Raw genomic sequence first — 19,175 nt, 5'->3', positions numbered from 1 at the left:
GAATTGTGGAACAAATACAGTGTATTACACATGTGGGAAACTGCAGTACAATATTTGTTGGCATGTTAACTGGTGTTTTAAGAATTGCAGTACAAATAAAGTGTATAACAGATGTGGGAAACTGCAGTATAATATTTGTTGGCCTGTTAACTGGTGTCATAGGAATTGTGGAACAAATACAGTGTATTACACATGTGGGAAACTGCAGTATAATATTTGTTGGCGCGTTAACTGGTGTCATAGGAATTGTGGAACAAATACAGTGTATTACACATGTGGGAAACTGCAGTACAATATTTGTTGGCGCGTTAACTGGTGTAAGAATTGTGGAACAAATACAGTGTATTACACATGTGGGAAACTGCAGTATAATATTTGTTGGCGCGTTAACTGGTGTCATAGGAATTGTGGAACAAATACAGTGTATTACACATGTGGGAAACTGCAGTATAATATTTGTTGGCGCGTTAACTGGTGTCATAGGAATTGTGGAACAAATACAGTGTATTACACATGTGGGAAACTGCAGTACAATATTTGTTGGCGTGTTAACTGGTGTTTTAAGAATTGCAGTACAAATACAGTGTATAACAGTTTGGGAAACTGCAGTATAATATTTGTTGGCCTGTTAACTGGTGTCATAGGAATTGTGGAACAAATACAGTGTATTACACATGTGGGAAACTGCAGTATAATATTTGTTGGCGGTTAACTGGTATCATAGGAATTGTGGTACAAATACAATGTATTACACAAGTCGGACATCGTGTGTAATGTTTGTTTTTATGTCAAGTGGTGTTATAGGAATTGTGGCCTTATTCTAAAACACAACACATTCATTATTAAATCACTCTGTTGGAGCAAAAAAACAACTAGAAATATGAAACTTTTTGTGTCATTGTATTACTGTTGAAGTATCAGCACAAATAAGTGACAGTAAATGAAGGAAATATCAATCAAAAAATACTTTGTAAAATACCGCCCAGGAGGCAGCTTGTATGATATAACATCAGGATGTTCATTTAAAGCACATGTTAACAATAAAGCATCTGTGTTTTAACTATACATGCAACTTCCATTAAAATAACAACAATGTATCAGTAATAAACAATGATGCAGAAGTCATTCCTCTGCAACACCATTTGATTTACATATCATTTTTCACCCATGATTTGAAGGCAACCACAAATACTAAAATGAAGAAGTCAAGACCAACATGTTCATAAATGGAATATCTGATCACATCAGCTACAAACTGTTTCCAACAGCCCAGTTCATTTCAGCACCACTTGCAGTGTTTTTCCAGGCTATTACTACTATGCTGTAAGATTTGGGCTCATCCTTTTATACTTTTTATACCAATTTGGCAGATGACTATTCATACACCTTCATGTATGTTTCCTGGTGAATTGCTATAAAGTTATCATCCTTGTCGAACTGTTAATAGCTATTGTCCATACTGCCATCCACCAACGTAGTCACATTCTCATCAACTGTTTAATCATAGAATCTCATGCTTTTATCAGCAAACTGTCAAAGCTTTAGTACATAAGTACTTCCTAGTACTAGTTCATACATAACAGTATTACTTTGGCACTACACACAGTATTGACCACACACAACACTGGTATGGTCGGATGCCAAGTTAGTTTTATAGATCCCCTTGTATTAGTATACAATATGGTTACAGTCCACTATTTCACTAGGCCGGCCTTCTTTGCTTCAGTTTCATACACCAATAGTCTCCACATCTTGACAACAAACACCTCCGCCTCCTCATCCAACACCTACAGACAGAAAATTAAAGATATGAAGATAATATCAAAAAAAATGAATTTGCATATAACAACACATAAGCTAGTCCAACTCTGCAAAATGTGCAACCTCATAAAATTCTTGTTTAATATGAAAATTTATTATTTCCGCATTCATCCAATCATATTTCAATCAGACACTTGAATTTATTAGAAGATAGATCAAAGCCATAAATTGTCTAGGTGTGTGTGGATTTTTTTCCAGTAAGAAACGAGCATTTAATCTAAGTCTGCCTAGAAATCTTGTCTTCATAAGGCCCATTATAAAACAAAAGCTACTGACCATAGCTACATCATTCAGTATATTCTGTGGCTGGCTCTGGGCCATCACCTTCTGGCATATAAAGTCTGTCAACGTTGGCTCTTCTTCTCCTATGTACTCAATAATCTTCTTGTTCACCCACGGCTTGATACGCTTGTCCATCAGGCTCTGAAAAACACGAAACAGTTTACTTTCACTTTGAAAAAAAAAAGACAATTCCTCATTAAATTTCTTTCATCGCTAATGACTTAACTAACAAATGTTTATAAAACAAATACATATACCGTAGCTTCTATCTTGTTTTCTCTTATATTAAAGATATATCGGTTATATCCCTTATAATTTTAAAATGTTTCTGATATATAAAACTAGAAGACTGGAAAAAATTTCTTTTCATCCAATTTTTCCTTACCAAAAAAAAGGTTTTAAGAACTGCAATCCTACCTGATCCACAATCTTCCAGTCCAGCTGGAAGTCAAAGAGCTCGTCTTTAGCAGTGGGAATGTTCTCAATCAATGTCTTTATCTTGGCCCTCTTTTCCTCCACAGAAGCGTTCTTTTTGCCTCCCTCAAATCCTGTCATACTGTCCTCTCCGCTGTCTCCATAGTCTAGGGGCACAAGTTTGCGTTTTTTTGCATCTTGGGAGTCATCATCGTCCTGGTTGAAAACATCACCCACTGTCAGCTTCTTGCGCTTGCCTGATGGCTCTGTCGGGGAGTTGGTGCTCGAGTGACCTTTATGATGCAAACAGTTAAATCTATTACAGTTACAGTTCAAATATATCAGAAATGAATATTTTGATTCTATTCAACTTGTACAATTTTTTATAACAAATTAACACCCATTCTAAACCCATTCTATACTAACAATTTTGGTTGAAGTCATTAGAATTTAACAAGAGATATATAACCATGTGCATACCTCCGCCAAGTTTCATTGCTCCAAATCCTAGCCTGGAATCATCTCTGGACGGACCAAACGAGTGTTCACTTTCCTCATTCAACATTCCCAGGCTCATCCTGGAGCTCTCATCATCCACAGAGCCATGGGCAGACGACTGGGACGACTCATCTACAGGCTGCAGGGTAGGCTTCATGTTAGGCAGAGCTGGGTATTTCTCTGGAGATTCATCCTCAGATTCTTCCCGTTCTTGGACTGGTGGTGGTGGGCTGGCTGGTCTCTCCTCCTCGCTCTCACTTTCTGAAGGGGATCTTCCTGCCCCAATGTTGTCATTTAGCTGCAGCATTGGTCGTAAGTGCTCTTCGCGCTCTCTCTCAATCTGAAAGTAGAATTTGTATCTGTGAAGGTTCTTTTCCTGAGCACAATACAATCATAGTTAGTCTTTCAAAAAACTTGATAATAATAATTATTTGACTTCTTCAATTATTTCATACTAATTTTTAAGATTTTTTTTCAAATGATAGCTGATAGAATAAAGAAGCTGGAGTCCTTTTTTTGGTTTAAGACTAGAACAGCTGTCCACTTGGAAATGCCATGATTAAGTGCTTCTGGTGAGACTCAAACACAGACTCTAAAGTCTAAGAGGCTGATACCTGCTCACTCTGCTAGTTTTACTCAAATTTTATTTCAACAAAACCCGTTTCTACCTTCTCCATTTCAGCATCTGGATCCGGATGTCCCTCTTCCTGTAGTTTTCGGCGTATCTCATCCAGCTCCTCCTTCTCCTTGGCTCGGTCCCGGGCGTCAACCTCCTTCTCCTTTTGACGCTCACGCAAACGACGCTCCAGAGCACTACCCCTAAAACAAATTTGGTGTTTTGTTTAATTTAATCAATTTATAATGCAAGTTTTTCTTAAGCCATCATTATGCTTAAATGTTCTAAAATCTACCGGAGATGGACTCCTATACTACTAGACCAGTCTCAGCCTTGTTGGTCTTGAACAAACAACCCTTTGGGTGAGAGGCAGACATCCCAAAATCACGAAAAGCCTGGGTTCTCGACTAACACTTTGTTCATTTACAAAAATCAATGCATTTATCAGCATTTTTGGTTGCCATTTTTTATTATATTTATACACCTAATTCAGAGAGAAATGTTGCCCATAATGATTTTGTTGCTTATTTTTATTTCCAATATTGCCACTTATTAAACAACTTTAAAAAAAACTCATCTTTATCCCAAATTGACAAAAAAGACCTGAAATTTCATCCCAAATCATTAAATTTTACATCGCAAAAAATGAGAATTTGTCCAAGGTCTTTTTCCCAAAATGAACAGAAAAAGCCCTGCATCTATACCACTAGACTACCCTTACCCTGCTGAGGCTCGAACACACAACCCCATGGGTAAAGGCAGACACCTCCCCCACACAGCAAATCTCTCCCTATGTTTAATATTTAAAATAACTTTATATACATTTAAGACTTACTTGTAAAATTTTGGGTCATCTCTCTCATCATCATAATCTTCAAGAAATTCTCGTAATCGTCTTGCTTCTCTTGACTGAAAACAACAACAACCAAACACAGTTAATCAGGGATGAGATTGACCTGGCAGGTGAAGGGCTGTCGTAATTAGTTTTATCGGTGCTTTAGGCCCCCAAGGGTTTGAGGGGGATGAAATTCCCCTGCAGAAGCAAAGCTGGCTTTAAGAAGCCCTTTATAGGGCATCTCCTAACTTCAAACTTGAAGCAGACTGGAATGTCAATACTAACAACAAATAAAGAAACTCCTAAAGGCAGTCAGTTAGGTTTTAATAATCAGTTAAAAAACTGTAGTTGTTTGTTTTTGTCCCCTGAAGCTATTATATCAGTGAAAATCAGCGAACAGTCACATGCCTGTTGATTGATGTTGTTAAAATGCACCATTAATTCTAAGACAACAAGCATTTTCAGTTAAAAGATATCCCCCACCAACGATGGCTTGTTTGTGATTGATGGCTTGTTTGTGCTTGAAGGTTAAAAAAAATCTCAGAAAGAATAAGATAAGCACATTGGTTTTACAGAGAAATGGCTGCAAACAATGATTTTTTAATAAATCAAGGGCAATAACTCTAAGGAAAATTGACCAATCGAAAAGAAAAATAGACAGGCATCATCACAGTATGTTGGTTCTTATTTATTCCAAGTGTCATGAAATTCTACAAACTAGTTGCATAGAAAAGGCTGCAAACATTGATCTTTTAATAAATCAAGGGCAAATAACTCATATAGAAATTACACAATCCAAAATATAAATAAACAGGCATCATCACAGTATGTTGGTTCATATTTATTTCAAGTTTCAAGAATTTCTACCAACTAGTTACTGAGAAATGGCTGTAAATGAGTTTTTCAAAAAATCAAGGGCAATAACTCCAAGTACAATTGACCAATCCAAAAAATAAATGAACAGGCATCATCCCAGTATAGTAATTCATATTTATTTTAAGTTTCATGAAATTCTGCCAGCTAGTGACTGAGAAATGGCTGTAAATGTGCATTTTTCAAAAAATCAAGGGCAATAACTCCAAGGACAATTGACCAATCAAATTTTTTTTTGGACGGGCATCATTCCAGTATAGTGGTTCATATTTCTTTTAAGTTTCATGAAATTATACCGGCTAGTTACTGAGAAAACGCAGTGACGGATGGACGGACAGACGGAAGGAAGGAAAGACGGACGGACAACGCTATTTCAATATCCCCCTCCCTATTTCATAGGCGGGGTATAACAAACTGAATAAGCATAATGCTAGTTGTCAATCTATCATTCAATGAACCAACCAAAAGATATATTGTAACAGGAATTATTTTGAGATGGTTTAACATTTCACCTTTGGTCAAACAAAGACCCCTACTTACTTCCTCTGATTTCCTCTCCTCCTCCCTGTCTCGCTCCTTCTCGTACTCCCGCGACTTCTTCCTCTCACGAGCCTCCCAGTTCTTCAATCGCTGTCAACAAAAGAAAGATATCAAGGTGAACAACTTATAATAAAACATTGGTTAAATGAGTATTTCATTGAATTTATAGAATGCACACAAGAATTTGTATTAGATAAATTATGACTAACAAGTTTTACAAGCAAAAAAACATTGATCAAGTGCCTGAGTTTAATTATTTCCAGTAACTGTAACATTAACTGCCCACAATTTTTTTTTGAGTTTACTGTTACTTAACACATTTATTTGAGTAACAGTTACCAAACATATATAAAAGTTTATCAGTAAAAGTGTCAGTGCCAGTACACCACCTCCTGATATGCAATTTCCTTCTCCCTGATTTTCTTCTCCATTTTCCGCCTCTCGTACGCCTCCTCCTCTTCCTCAAGCTCCCTATCTCGAGCTCTCCTGTCCCGACGTGTTGTATCTTCTCTGCTGTATTTAGATGGGCAAGGTTAGCATTCATTTTAATTCATTTAAGATAAGTTCACTGAATTTGTCAAATTGTACATGTATGCAAGAAATCAAATCAATTTCAAAAATGATTATATCAACAAATTGCATTGAAATCAGTCTGCCAGGCCAAAAAAGATGCTGCTCATATAGTATCGTATGTGATGTGATAACCAAATATACTGACCTCTCTCGTTCCCTTTCCCTCTCTCTAGACCTTGATCGCCGTGACGACCGTCCCCGAGAACTTGAGCGTGACCTTGACCTACTTCTGCTTTCCCTCTTCTTCACCTTGTTTCGTTGCGACTCCTCATATCTCTCCAGCTCTTTGAGTCTCTGTTGTTCGGCCCGTTCTCGCTCGAGGCGTCGTCTCTGTTCTTCCTTGCGTCGTTCCCTCTCTCGTTGTCTCTCAGCTTCTCGCTCTCTCTCCTTGTCCAAGTCTGATTCCTCATTGTCCTGAAATTTGACAGGACAGTTAGCATGGCTGCCTGAGGGGTGAACAATACTTGTAACAAAGGTAGGAGTGGTTGATAAAACCTTTCCCTTTATAAACATCACATATTATTCAGTCGTAAGTCACTTTTCATATTTAATACTGTTTTTTAAAATTCATTTTGTGTTGTTAAATAATTAGGTTCAACAGAGAAACAACTTAATGAAAGTCATACAAACCCACTTTATAATATAAAACAAACCTGTTTATACATTTTATGGACGGAAAGTGACTTAAGACCTGAATATATATCAACACTCCATAAAACATACTTTATAATGAATTATACAAAGTCAAGATACTGTATGGAGAGCCAATCTACCCAACACTCCATAATGTACATACATAATGCACATACATAATGCACATATGGAGTAAAGCAGCAGTTACATAGTTGAAAGATATCATTTCAATTACACACTCTGATAATGCTGATCACTACACATCATAGTTCTTTGAAGAGAGAGCAGCAAAGTTGCAAACAAGAATTTTAGTCTGTTTCAAGTGGTAAGTTTGAATACTTAAACAAACATCTCATACAGTATCTCTTCATCAGAAACTCATAGCCATGCAATAAACAATATTTCTGCCATCTGTTAAGGCATTGTACAAAGATAAACAGAATATCTATAGGCAAGACAGTGGTTGCATTTAGACACTCATTTGAAAGAACATCCAATAGAACATGTATGCCATTACACATATCAACATTGTTTCATGTATATCAATTATCAATTCAACTGCAATGGCTCAAAGTTTCTTAATCAATTCTTTCACACCACAAAAGCATGCTGGATTTGTTTCACTTACCACCTGCCCCTCACATTTTTACAAACAGATTTTGGATAGCAATATGGATGCGGCATAGGGTCCCTATGAACTTCGCTGAAATACTGGAAACAGACCCCTTCCCCCATTGCAGCAATATCTCCCAACGTCATTCTATTTACAGCACCATCATTATCAGGAAAGTGTACAGCATTAACATTTATAATATGCATGTACAGGTTCTTTTTTCCAGGAATCGCACCATGGATTCGTTAATGAATAATTGTACAACTGTAAGATCATCTATCTAGATAACTATTATATTTTAAACACAATTAATTAAATAATCAATTTCAAGCCCATTTTTGGTCAATTCAATATCAAATATAAACACACTTTTATCAATTATTTGTAGAAAAGGCATGATAATCGTCCATTTACAAGCGTGATGAAAATGACATCTTGCTTTTGAAAGCAGTATCTTTTTTGTCCACATCTACTCTGAACATTAAACACACACTACAGGAATATATGTATACATGTATATAACATAATGTCACTTACTTGGTCAGGTTACCCAAGGATAAATGGCAGTGAACTCACTTAATACAGTAGGGGTACCAACCTCCAGCATTCCGGAAAAAACAGCATCCATAGCACAGTTTACCTCCCACTAATGATTTTTTTATTTACGACAGTGTTAAACTGAGATACATAATTATAAAGCGGGTACTATAACATTTGATTGCCTTCATTTCAGGGTATTTACTTTTCCTCAATATTTCAAGTCCAAAAATTTAAAGAAACCAAGAAACATGTTTGAGTTTGGATTTCCAAGAAGACAGTTTAAAACGTCAAAGTAATTAATTGTTTGGTTCCCATGGTTACCTAGTACTTACACGTACTCTAGCTTCCTATTGGAGTCATCTGACTAAACTTTGAAAGTGAAAGTCTTTGTAAACACTTACCACGTTCTTTATGCATTTTTATATTAAGGTGCTTTCAAGTAGTCGAAACTCTAGCCGTTTGCATCAACGGAATCTAGTTTTTATCGAATTAATGAAATATACCTGTTAATTGCATTGTCAACAAATCAATAAGTACAAGATAAATCCTACATAAATAACAATACCAGTGTAAATAGAACTTTTTAAATAGCTAACATGTTGGTGTACTGTTATCGTATTTTACTTGTAAATCTATGTTGGTTTAAAAGGATCCAGGTTTAGAAAAGGTTTTCAGAAAGTGTTTTTTTACGTTGTTCACTCTAAAGACGAAGTAAACACACATAATTAAAATATTTATATATGGCCAAATGTGATCAATGTTTTGTAGTTTTATTCGAATGTCTTGAAAGGACATTGTATACCTACAGAACAATTTGGTACAAACATGAAATCACGCAAAAGTAGTCAATTTCATTGCAACTATAAAAACTTAAAAGTTAAAAAAAAATGTCTTCGGATCCTGTTTTAATTAAAATGATTGAAATTTGTAAAACAGAATTTGTTTTTGTTTCATTTATCCTTTATTGGTTGTCAAACTTTTATTTGCAGTTCTGTAAAACAAATGGTAGAGAGAAAAGCCGGCAACTACAATCACTTGAGATGATACATACCTTATGGAGGTTTCTAAAAGATCTGATCTCTCGGTTTATCAGATCTTTAGTGTCCGCCTCAACATTTAAATCATCTAAACCCTGAAATAAGAGAAATATTTTTATAAAAGTTCTCAGTCCAATCTTTAACCTAAAACAAATGGTAACAACACAGGTTGTTTGTTTGTTTGCTCCAATGTCAGCTCATGATATACTTGTTCAAGGTTATTTTTTTTAACAAAAGCACAGCAAGGGAATGCCTACTGCTAATCTCAAAAACTAGGGGCATAAATAAACATTTTGATCAGTTTTATGGGATTTTCTAGGCATGTCATTAACAAAGGTTCTGCACTATCTTGAATGGTATCTGACTAATACCAGATGGTAAGAATTTTTGCACTTCTCTTCCAATGACGACACCAGGGCTATGGCAATACCAGTAAGTTACCTCGATGTGGTACTTCAGTTAGTGAGTTTCAATGCATTGTACACATCGATGCCAAGTTTATGTCAGTTTTCGACAATTTTCTTCTTTTTTTCCCCCGCTATTTTATCATACAGAGTAAAGCCCCTTTAACACCTAGATAAACTTCTCCATTTTGAAATTCTTACTGTGTCTCGTAGCTGTGAAGCATCTTTCTGTTTAATTGGAGGCATTGGGACTTTTGGAATATCACTGACAGGTTCTGAAATACAATACAATTGTGATGGGTAACAACTGTAGCTATTTAGATGTCAAATCAGTAACAGTACAATTTTAATAATATATTTCAGCAATTTTGATGTACACACATTGACTGAAGGTAAAAATAACTTATTTTTACTTTTTTCTAAGTCATTTCTTCATAGCAGAAATAATTTACAGCAAAGTTTACAACACATCTAATGTTCAAATACCTGTGGATTGTTTAGCATTGGAAGGCTCCTTAGCAAGCTCAAACGCATATTCTCTCATAATGGCATCTAGACCAGCCTTTGCGACCCTGTCTTCCCTCAGTGTGAACTCATCTAACACCACTTTGTCATCATCCACATCTTCCCCCTCCTCTTTCTTATCTTCACTAGATTCCCCATTTGTTTCTTTTTCTTTATCTTCTTTATTGGCTCCTGAGACTTTTTTCTTTTTACTTTGCCACTCATCTAGTAATGTTTTAGTTTTGGCATCTACTTTTACCTGAAATAATCAGATGCAAAATTAGAAAACTTTTCCAAAAATGTTTATAAATTAATTTGAGCACTGAATTTAACCTCAAGAATTACTAAAAACTTTACAATCATGATTACCGGTATGAATCATATTTGACTTGCTATATATATTAAACACATATTTGTGTTCATCTCATTAAGATAACCCTAAGCTTTTGTTATTATACAAACTCTAAAATTTATGCATAGCAAAGCATGTAAATAAAATTCAAGCTAACCACAAGTTTTTTCTCCCCAATTTCCCACTCATTCAGTAGACGCATACATCTCAGTGTGGCTTCTGGTTCTTCATATTCACAGAAACCAAATGCTGCAATAGAGAGATTCCTTTCATTGATCATGTAACTATTAACTATGAGTCTTACAATCACTGCTGAAGGAATTTAGATTACATTATCAATTTTAACAGGTGTAGTGTATGCCTGCCTTCAGTTGACTTTACCTTAAGAAAAAGACAAAAGCAGTGTATCATGCTGCTATTATGGTCGATCGTGAGATAAGAGTCTTTAAAAAAAACTTTTAAATATATGTTCAAACTGACCCTGAAGTTTTCCTGATGCTCCCTGTACTCTTTTCCAACTCAGCACATTGCCACATCTCTGCAGAAAATCATAAAAAGGTTAGCAACATCATGCTGGGCTCCTTAGGCCTTAAATACCCTGCAACACTTTGAAAACTCTGATGTTTTAATATTACAAATGCCCCTGTATCACCTGATAAGCAAGCAATAAGTGTTTTGTTCAGAACATGTGTTAACACTAGAATTATAAAATATATGCCTTTAATCGTCATTGCTCACAAAACTTCCATGTAATCAATACATGTAATCGCCTTACCCATCACTTACATAATATATATATATATATATATATATATATGTATATATTTAACATAATATATGCAATTTGATTATGGTTATGCAATACAATAGTGAGCTGAAGTATCAAAAGATGTAATAAAAAAATATACAAACATGTAGATAGTTCTTGTTTTATTTTTTTTTCCATCATTCATCGTTTTATTTACCTGAAGCATAGTTCTGACCATGGAGTCTGGAGCTCTGTCACTGATGTTGCCTACAAATACTGTCGTTACTGGTGGCTTCTCATCCTTCTTGTCCTGTGAAATGATCAATTGTTTCATAAATTTACATCATTACGGTTGGCGAAGAATAAGCGGTTAACATATCAGACTCTACATCAGAGGATTTGATCCCCACTCAAAAGGTTTTTGATGATTAGCAAGTTGGTCATTATGAAAAAATGGTCAATGTTTTTTCATCACATGAACATAAAACATTTGAAAACTGTCAATATGTTGTTATAAAAGCTATTCAGAACTTATGTTACTTATACAAACTTTACAATTCTGTATTAACCAGCAACAACCCTTTGTTTTTTATCTCACTCAAGGAAGCAATCAATTGCACATCTATATAATTATCTATAAAATTATTTTGCAGCAGATACCAGTTCATGGTATTAAGACTCACATCTTTGTCAATTTCTTGTGGGACAAGTTGTTTCTTTGGTCTCGCTATAACTGTGGTGGCTGTGGTAGGTACTACTGTTCTCATCATCTGAGGAAATAAAAATAATCAAATAATAAATATGTCGACCATCTTTCATTTATTTCAGCAACTAACAGTCTCCAAATACCGACAATTTAACACTAGCTCATCCATCTTCCTGAACTTGTGAAAATTTGAGAAAAGATGTCACAAAAACTAGATTTCTGCAAAACGATTGTGTTGCACGTTTGAAGCTCCTGTATATTTTTTTCCAAATTGATCGACATCCAGAATATTTTAGCAATGGCTGAGTTTTTCCAACTTCTTGAACAGAGGCCAAAATTTGGTCAATTCCCATTTAAAATGTTATTTTTTAAGAATTTCTAAACATTTGTTTACCAATAGTACATGTTTTTTTAATAAAGAATTAATAATCATACAATCATTCTTTAATTATGGTGTTGTTATGTTTATTTCTGATGGTATGTCAACCTTCTATTATTTTTAATAAATGAGCATGAAGTGTTTAAGCTTTAAATTTTCCATATTTGAAGCAATTATGAGTTAAATTTCTGAAAATAAAAAAAGGCCAGGCTTCTTCCCTGAAAACCCCAATAAAGGTCACCATGACCCTCAAAATCAATAGATGTCAATTTTTGACAATGACCAATGCTGTTGGAAGACTCTTCAACAAGTCACTGAAAAGTTTTAGATAGGAAATGAAAATGTGATGACACAGACGACGACAATGACAGACAAGTTTTTCCTACATGTCTACCCTGCTTCACAGGTGACATAAAAATAGGTTCATATGGCAATCGGCGGTTCAAAAACAGAAACACAAAGAAAATGCAATTTAAAAACACATATATATCGTAGTTAAATGTACATGTTTTGAAATGTGCACATATCTTACCGTAGTCTGAGGCATCATAGGCATCTGCATTTGCATCATTCCTGCAATTGACAGTAAGAAAATATATGCTTTATTACTTTACCAAGCTCATTACTTTCTTACTACAAATGAGGTTTTGAAAAAATGTACATAAATAAAAGATATGTGTATCAATATCGATATATTTACTTCCTTTTATCATTCAGCATTTTCTTTCTTAAGTGTCAAGGAGAGCTCTATTTTTTCATTCAAAAAGGGGCATAACGAATAAGAATGTTTAAGCCAAAGTTTAGAACCTTGTGTTATGTGCGTTATGTCTCTGGCAACATGTGTACTAAGTAATATTTTTTTTTTTTAAATCATTTTCAAGTAATGGCCAAATATTAAAAATGTGTACTATGACACCAAAAGGCTATGACAATGCGTTAAAATTTCATCTCCAAAAACAGGCAATCTAAAAAGACATGTTAACATAACAGTTTCATTTAATTCTCTCTTACCAACAGGAGCATAAGCATAACCAGTATGCATCATGCCTGTGGGGACCAAAGGTGGGCCTCGAGGTGGAAATGACATCTTTGTTTTCTATGACTTCAGTTAATTCCTGTAAAAAAATACATAAAATTAGCATTAATGAAGAGCAAACTCCAAAATCAAAATCTATGTTAAAACAATTGTGTTAAAGTTGCGGACTATTTAAAAATTCATGTGACATTACTTAGGAAAGAAATTTAATAAAAACATCTTTGATTATAATTAACTAGTGAAGCTGTAATATTCAGTGACAAAGAGCAGTGGTGTGAAGGAGATTGCAAAACAAGTGAATAAATGTGAGTAAAATTAAATGTTATCATAATTATATCACTTAGATATTGCAAGTGTGTTTTGTCATTTTGTGAGCACTTAAACTGCTGTACCAAAAATGCATGTGCATAATATAGCCAATTTCTAACCCTGAATACATGTTATTGAATGTTAATGTTTTGGGACTACATATGAAGGCTGGGAAAATCATTAACCTGAAAAAAGGCTGAGGGCAAGGGAGCCCCCAATGCCCACGATGAACTGCTGTGATACATTGAGTTAATGGTTTATTTTCATTTTCACCATTGGTCCTAACATTTTATTGTTGAAATTAGGTGTGAAAGGTCCTGCTGATAACTTTTAAAAACAAGAAATCCAGTATAAACTAGAATTTTTTCACTTGTGTTTGAAGGATGTTTGGTGTGCCTAACACCAAAACAAGAATGCAATATTGTTTGAAAAGCATATTTCTTTAAAGATAACTGTACCTTTTCATATCATAAGTTTTTTTACTTGTGATTTTTTGTTTTACATGCGATAATGGTATTTCTTACCAAGCAACTCATCGCCAACTTTTGGAAAGTGATTTCGGAACTAATAGGTTTAAGCACCACACATTAAAAATTGGTAAGGCCAAATAAAAAAATACCGGTGTTTCCCGTAACATTTTTTGTTTACCGTTTCGATTTCATGCAAAATTCTGTTATATCTAAGCTTTCCATAATTAACAAAAAGTCAGAAAAAAAACAGCATTTTTTAATGTCTGATATCATTTCCTTACCTGCGACTACCGTATTTTCTCTCCAATTTTGCCCATGAAATTTTGTGTTTTTTTTTTGTATGCAATACTCCTTTATAACACGCGATCGTTTTTTAGAACAAATCCAGCACTTCAATTTCTACAAATCTATGATGATGTTCTAGCAAAACAGTCATTTATCAACTAAATTTGTTAATTTGCTTAAAGAAAATCGCTGATTTTCATGTCAACTGTGAGCTCTCTAATGTGGAGGTAGGTTAATAATAGAACAAGTAAACGTGGATATGGATTTATTTCATGTATCTCATTTTATCATTTATAATTTATCATTATTCTTGTAACAATCAAAGTTTCATTCATATCCATAGTGAATTCAAACATTATGGTCATTGTTTTAAGATTCCCAGACAACGATTATTGATTATTATATTTTTTCGATCATATGGTATTTTCTTACCAGCCTAGACGAAATCCTGGCAATCAAATGGCATCATATGGTATCCAACCGACCGGTTTAAATACAAACCATAGTCACGCGCCTTTTATCTTATTACCGCTCCTGCTCCAATGTCACAAATTGTACCGTTTGATCTGCAGCCGACACATTCCTATAAATGCCTTGTTATAACTTTTGCAGGATTTTGTTTGGATTTCAGTCAGTGGGTCTTAAATTAGGCGAAATGAATAACCATTGATAACTGCGGATAAATCAATGTAACGATTGATGAAATGTGAACCTGGCAGTTAAGCCTGCATGAATTCGCAAAGCCTAATCATAAGAAGCCTGAATGATATACGCAAAGCCCTATGTAAAAAAGTATGTTCTATTTTGGACATGGATAAATAACACTGCAAACTATATGCTAAATATTTTCACTATAAAGACAGCAAAATGTGTCTCCTGTGATCAACCACGTGTTTGGACCATAAACATGCATTTGCCAATTTGAAGATATTGGACAGGGATCGCCAAACTCCACCATTTTGTTTCCCGGTTGTCTAAGCGTCTCAGTAATACATTATCAGGAATGAAAGTTTATTCACCGGGGACAGAGACAGACAAACAACGAAAATAACGACAATATATTTAATTTTTGATTTTTTACTTTTATACCTAAAAGATTAGGGTGGGCAAGGAAAAAATAGGCTCGGTCGGGTTACCGATAACACAGGTATTTTTTTTCTGCCTAAATAATACTTGCTAAATTTCTAATTTTTAATAACTCAACAGTGTGGCATTGAACTATATGGCTCATTCATTACACCTGCCTAAGTACATAATTGGTAGTGTCATTGTAATGTCATGAAACTCCTGACAGACAGACTGACCATGGAAAAAGCAGTCATCTATCTAGATATTTGCCCAAATTTAGTCTTACAAAATCATTGGTTTGCAGCATATACTACGTCTAGTCCAAATAATTGTATGTTTACAGATTTTTTTACTTTTTTTGATATGGCAAATCTTTCACGTACAAATTTTTTGGTATCAAAAGTGGGTAGTTATTCCGATCGGGATTCCAGGTTAAAGCATTTAACATCTAAAAAATATCATAAAAACAAGAAATATTACCAGATGTTATTTTATATCAGTTCCATGCATAAAAATGTCATATCCTACGAATAATTATGAGTTTGACGTTTTTTTTTCATTTCTTGCTGTCAAAACATAGCGATATATACATGAAGGGCACCTGCAAGGCTTCAGGGCACAATTTTTAAACAATCGGAAAATTTCGGCCATGACCGAGTTGTTACGATTGTATTTACGAGGTCGATCTCGAAGCTTGTCAGAGGTGGCCGAGTTATTACGATTGGGTCGAGTTGTTCTGCTTGGCATAATTGTTCTCTGTGTCAGTCAACTTTCGTTTTATTGGAAAGGTAAATAATGTGTTTTAATGCATTAAATGCTTGTTTTGTGCAAAATAACTTTTCACAAACATGGTAAAATATGAATATAAACCTTTATGATCAATTTAAACCATAAAATACTTCCCTTAATACAATTTCAATATTTTTCAAAACACCCCCGGTTTTTGCACAAACCCGTTTAGATGTTAGGGATTGGAATAGTCTAAAATAATAGACGTGTTATACGGGATTCTTCCAATCCCTAATGTCTAAAGGGGAATGTGCAAAAAACGGGGGTGTTTTAAAAATATTGAAATTGTTTTAAGTGAAGTATTTCATGGTTGAAATTGATCATATAGAGTTATATTCATATTTTTTACCATGTAAGTGAAATGTTATTTTGCACTAAACAAGCATTTAATGCATTAGAACAAGTTGTTTACCTTTCCAATAAAACAAAGTTGACTGACACAGAAAACAATTATGCGAAGGGTAACAACTAAATACAATCGTAATAACTCGGCCTCCTCCGATAAAGCTTCGAGATAGACCTCGTTGCACAATCGTAACAACTCGGCCATGGCCGAAATGTTCCGAGCGATTTAAAACTGTGCCCTGAAGCCTTGCAGGTGCCCTTCATGTATATATCGTTATGTTTGGACAGAATGAAATGAAAAAAAAGCCATCAAACTCATAATTATAAGTTGGATATTTATTTTTTGTGTACGGAACTAATTTAAAATAACATTATGTGGTAATATTTCTTGTTTTTATGATATTTTATAGACGCTATATGCTTTAACCCGGAATCCTGATCGGAACAAGTACCCACTTTTGATACTAAACAATTTGTACGTGAAGGATTTGCCATATCAAAAATCTAAAAAAATCTGTCAACGTACAATTATTTGGACTAGGGATTGGAAGAATCCAGTAAAACACGTCTATATTTTTAGACTAATACTACGTCGTGCTTGATGCCTGATTTATCTTTTACATACCGGCATTTCGTTCCAGAATATCTGAATGCTATGCTTTCGACAAAAATACACTAAAACTTTAAAAGTAAGTTCCCGAATTTCCCCACCCACCAAATTACATTGAAACCGGAAGTTTTACTTCACCATTTTTAAACATGTGTACATAAGTACTTGTTTGAATAATTTAAGTTACCTTTATAAGACTATATGCAGGCAGCTTTCATGTTATTTGCGATTCTACAGTATTGTCAAACTGATAAATGTCAAATAATAACGTTTTTCGTTTCCGTCTGGCGTGTGTTTTCGGAATGAAACCGAGGCTAAGATTTTCGGAACACCTCGGCCATTGTTTTCGATGAAAATGGCTGAGGAGCTCCGAATTAGGCTAAGACCTTTATCGAAAAGAATTATCGTTGTCGTTTTCACATGGTCAAAACGGTCCATTTTTATAACGGACTTGTTAATTATTCGTTTTTATTACTATTATTATTATGTTATATTACCGTATGTCTTTTTCAGCATCTAAATGCACACAAAATAATCAAATCATATAGAATATTCTGAAAAAATATTTGGTAAAATCAATAAAGGATAATATAATATCAATAAGCAGTACAATGTTATTACGAAGCTACTGTAAGGCAAAAATCCCACGAGGGCATGAAGTGAACATTGTACTGAGGTACTGGAACCTTCAGAAAATTTTAATGGTCTAAATGTGAAAAGCCATCAACAAACAGTTTCAAAACAAATTGTTTTAACTTACTTTACTCATGTTGGTTCCAGGTGCAGTTCCAGAAATTGTCGTTAGAAGGAGCGTAACCAAGACATAACCTTTTGACACGCGCTCAACGTCATAACCTTAATTCATATGTTTTTGAAATGTTGGCAGGGTGGTTTGGAGTACTCCCCCACAAATGTTTAGCTTTTTAAGTCGGGCACCCCATGAACACCAAAAGTGAAAAACAAACAATTATACTCTATACATTTATTATAAGATTTAGCGATATTTTGGCACTTATTTTCGGCCATGCAGCAGCAAATAATTGAAAACCACTTTTATATAGGATAATGATGATTTTTATTTATAAAATTCCTTTGTTGTCAATATACCCATTATGCCTTGTACTTCTTACAATCATACTTGCTAAATCTTTATTGGAATATTAGCCTGTTGATGTCTTACTCCTGGATGGCATCGCACAAAACCCTGGCATATTTAAACATCGTGCAACAGTCAATAGCCAAGGGTTTGAGCCTTGCGTTTATTGTCCGCACATTCTTATAGTTTAACCTCACCAAGACAGCGTCCAGAGCCAATGTTCTAACAATGCCCGTCCAAGTTTATGGTCATAATTCTAGGTTACGGGTTTGAGCCTTGATAATGTGTCTCAAACACCTACATGTGTGTATACAACAATAGTTAACAAAATGCGTGTATATGTCTACGGACGATTTTGGTAAAACCAAGCTCTTCATCACGGTCTATCCCTCTTTGTGCTTGCATTTCATGTCTGCTCTTTATCTCCTACAATGATTGTAGATTTTTTTTGAAAATTTAACTACATCTTGTACTCATTTCCGCAACACGTTGAATTTATGTTGACACTGCACTCAAAGTCCAAACCATAATACAATGCTCAGGGGTGGTATACAATATGCAACCTAGGTCAATCTTGATAGTGACATCATTCACTGTATAGCTCAGCTATTTATATCACACAATCAGATTAGCTGCATCGTTCTTAGATCTCGTTAAGACCAATACCAGAGTTTGATGTTATAATATGCTAATATTGCATCACATCGGGGAAATTCATTCAACTTTTTAAAATCGTGTAGTAAAATATCCCATTTATTGACATAAATCTGAAACTGCTGCCTGTCTGTGCTACATAAAT

General features: G+C 34.7%; 1 protein-coding gene across 2 annotated transcripts; it reads right to left on the bottom strand.

The window, feature by feature from the left end:
* Positions 1-881: 881 nt before the first annotated feature.
* On the bottom strand, positions 882-17,625 carry LOC128208087 (RNA-binding protein 25-like). Of its 2 annotated transcripts, XM_052911435.1 has the most exons (20): positions 17,468-17,623; positions 14,901-15,034; positions 13,380-13,483; positions 12,901-12,941; positions 11,967-12,053; positions 11,501-11,593; positions 11,016-11,073; positions 10,693-10,784; positions 10,166-10,442; positions 9,881-9,954; positions 9,290-9,370; positions 6,598-6,866; positions 6,269-6,392; positions 5,880-5,969; positions 4,467-4,540; positions 3,684-3,834; positions 2,998-3,355; positions 2,521-2,810; positions 2,098-2,244; positions 882-1,787 (listed from the first exon to the last, which is right to left on the bottom strand). In XM_052911435.1, the coding sequence occupies exons 3-20, from the start codon at positions 13,453-13,455 to the stop codon at positions 1,695-1,697; spliced, it is 2,475 nt and encodes an 824-aa protein (XP_052767395.1). In that variant the 5' UTR covers positions 13,456-13,483; positions 14,901-15,034; positions 17,468-17,623; the 3' UTR covers positions 882-1,694. The 2 variants fall into 2 exon arrangements, with proteins under 2 accessions (XP_052767395.1, XP_052767394.1); XM_052911434.1 differs by lacking the exon at positions 14,901-15,034 and having other exon boundaries at positions 17,468-17,625.
* Between the last annotated feature and the right edge of the window lie 1,550 nt (positions 17,626-19,175).

Source organism: Mya arenaria, chromosome 11 (assembly GCF_026914265.1).
Source record: "Mya arenaria isolate MELC-2E11 chromosome 11, ASM2691426v1".
Lineage (NCBI taxonomy): Eukaryota > Metazoa > Mollusca > Bivalvia > Myida > Myidae > Mya > Mya arenaria.
The sequence above is the reverse complement of the archived record's forward strand: the minus strand, read 5'-3'. Positions and strand labels throughout refer to the sequence as shown.